This window comes from Glandiceps talaboti, chromosome 5 (genome assembly GCF_964340395.1).
Source record: "Glandiceps talaboti chromosome 5, keGlaTala1.1, whole genome shotgun sequence".
Taxonomy (NCBI): Eukaryota; Metazoa; Hemichordata; class Enteropneusta; family Spengelidae; genus Glandiceps; species Glandiceps talaboti.
Window position 1 is genome coordinate 22175849 of NC_135553.1, and position 3600 is coordinate 22179448.

Below are 3600 nucleotides of genomic sequence, written 5' to 3' on the forward strand. Positions count from 1 at the left end.
AGGAGTGTGTAGCAACAGCTTATGAGCATGGTGAAGGCTCTCATGATAAGCATAATTAGTAATGGGTTCACCAACCAGATTTTCAAAATATTGAAAAATCCAGTCACCTTCATCCTGTGAGGCTCCTTTTGCCTCGTTATTTGAAGTCCTAAATGTGCTCTGGGGGTGATGAACTTACCCCTGTCCTCTTCACTGTCGTCATATACATGCTTCCCTATTGGTAGCAAACGCCCAAATGTGAAATACTCCCAAGAGCAGACACATCACGTGCTTGAGAAGTGCCACGTAGTTGTACGTGACTAACCAATCATTAGACTCTAAAAAGGTGTTTGTGAAAATTGATTTGCTAATATTCGACATGGTCTAATTTTATTGGTCAATGTATAGTATTTACAGACATGACTAACCAATCATTAGACTCTAAAAAGGTGTTTGTGAAAATTGATTTGCTAATTTTTGACATGGCCTAATTTGATTGGTCAAACAGTACTACATACAGGTGAGTTGACGTGGTGAACTCAAGTCGTGCTGTAGTTTAGATGTTGCACCAACCTCGTCCTCCACTGCGCTCCGCACTCGGTTCGATTGCAGTATCTAAACTGCAGCACTCCTCTCGTTCCGACATTAACCGTTACCAACACCGCGGAAGAATGCGATATCTCACACATACACAATGCACAGCAAAATTGAGGACATTTCCAGAAATGACCTTTAGATGTCCTTGACACACATGTACTGTACAATACAAGTAATCATCACATGGTATTATGATGTGTAACATAATATCTGTAGACTGTACGATGTAGTTTTTTGCGACCTTGGAATGACCTATTACATGACCAACGTCTGGAACAACAAACTCAAAACATTAACCATTAAATTATTTGTTTCCATGTCAACGGAAAGCGAAGATAATCTTTAAAAGTTACATTCGATATTACAGAAATCATACACTTTGTCAATGTCCTTTATTTTCCAGAATAGCAAAAAAAAAACCACCGACTTCTTATTTACATCAATGTTTCTGTTCGAGGGGCACTTTGAGACGTGGACATGTCGGAAGAAATTCAAACTCGGGATGAATAATTTCATTTCATTTCATTTCATCTACTAGCCGAATCATAATACCTGACGATGTAAACTTAATCATATGATATTTATCTAAAATATTTTTTGTATGTTTCTGTATGTTGTTTTTTTGACTCTAGATAATGTATTTTTTTTACATTATTTCATTTCAAATAAAATAAAATATTCTACTATACTATACTATACTATACTATACTATACTATACTATACTATACTATACTATGCTATGCTATGCTATACTATACTATACTATACTACTATACTATACTATACTATACTATACTATACTATGCTATGCTATGCTATGCTATGCTATGCTATGCTATACAATACTATACTATACTATACTATACTATGCTATGCTATGCTATGCTATGCTATACAATACTATACTATACTATACTATAGTCTATACTATACTATACTATACTATACTACGCTACGCTACGCTACGCTATACTATACTATGCTATGCTATGCTATGCTATGCTATGCTATACTCTACTATGCTATGCTATGCTATACTATACTATACTATACTATACTATACTATACTACTATACTATACTATACTATACTATACTATACTATACTATACTATGCTATACTATACTCTACTATACTATACTATACTCTACTATACTATACTATACTATACTACTATACTACTATACTATACTATACTATACTATACTACTATACTATACTATACTATACTATACTACTATACTATACTATACTATACTATACTATACTACTATACTACTATACTATACTATACTATACTATACTACTATACTATACTATACTATACTATACTATACTACTATACTATACTATACTATACTATACTATACTATACTATACTATACTATACTACTATACTATACTATACTATACTATACTATACTTAAGCAATAAACCACCCCCTGGGGATGGTATACCAAGAGGTTTTGACCAGTGAACGAAATATATGCACGAGCGATAGCGAGTGCATATATTGAGTTCACTGGTCAAAATCGAGTGGTATACCTTCCCCAGGGGGTGGTTTATCGCTATTATATTATACTAGTATATTGATAATATCGGAAACAAGATAAGAACTCACGTTTTCTCGTTTCATATGCGCCTCTGTGTCTAATTTGCATAACAATAACGCTGCTTTTCAAGACAGCTGATCATGGCCTCAATGTGAACATCGTGCAGCGACTGGATTTATTTTATCTGCTCGTCGTTTCTAGGGATAATCTGTACATTGATCGGCTCATTAAAAGTGCACAGTGATGAATAAACAACCTGTTTGACTCAAGGTATAAACTTGAAGTGGTTTATTGAACACAGCGTGCTTCGATCGCTCCCGGCCGAATTCGTGACTCGGTGAAGTGATAGACATGCCGAGCGCCTTGACCTTAGTATGTAGTAGGCGATGATTTGAACAAATACGCGATGACTGGGTTGCTTTCGAAATTTCCTTCATAATTTCTCATAAAATATTGTCTCATTGAGAGAAAATCCTCCTCTGACAATTCGGAGAGTTCACTATCAGTATCACGGCGGACTACAACTCAACGCTCGTAGACGAACAAAATTTGGACGCGTGCCAGCAGTGCATTATCGTACCAGCAGTGCATTATCACTCGTTTTAGACGCGCTAGTTCGATGTCTAGACCAATCAGATCCCTCGATTTCCACCATCAATATACTGGTATAATATAATATACTATACTACTATACTATACTATACTATACTATACTATACTATACTATACTATACTATACTATACTATACTATACTATACTATACTATACTATACTATACTATACTATGATACTATACTATACTATACTATACTATACTATACTATACTATACTATACTATACTATGATACTATACTATACTATACTATACTATACTATACTATACTATACTATACTATACTATACTATACTACTATACTATATATACTACTATACTATACTATCAACCATCTACAAAGCCCAAATCCGTAGTATCATGGAATATGCCTGTCTGTCATGGATGAGTGCCTCTCCAACTGTCCTAAGCCAACTTGACTCTATTCAGCAGAAAGCTCTCAGAATCATTGGAGTAGACAAAGTAACTGCATGCAAGGAATTGGCCATAACTAGTCTTCAACATAGACGGGAGGTTGCTGCAGCTACAGTGCTTTACAAAATGCACACCAGCCACTGTCCCAGAGACCTCCAGGCAATGCTACCAAATATGTACACAACTCGCAGAACTACTCGCGCCAGCACATCTATGCCTGATCATGCCCTGACTATGCCAACGGCAAAAACATCTACACTGGATAGAAGTTTCCTTCACTCTGCAATAAGAATGTGGAACAACCTTCCAGATGTAGTCGTAGGAAAAATTAACAGTGATGGTATCCAGTCTTTCAAATGCCGAGTGCACAAACACTTAATATAGCACCATTGACAGGCAGACTCTAATCCTGTGTAATTCATGTAATCATGCTTCATGTTA

General features: G+C 35.4%; 1 protein-coding gene across 1 annotated transcript; it reads left to right on the forward strand.

Annotated features, from left to right (window-relative positions):
* The first annotated feature begins 3105 nt into the window (after positions 1-3105).
* Positions 3106-3543, forward strand: LOC144435497 (uncharacterized). The gene has a single exon (XM_078124088.1). It carries the CDS (start codon positions 3106-3108, stop codon positions 3541-3543), a length of 438 nt encoding a protein of 145 aa, XP_077980214.1.
* Positions 3544-3600: the final 57 nt, after the last annotated feature.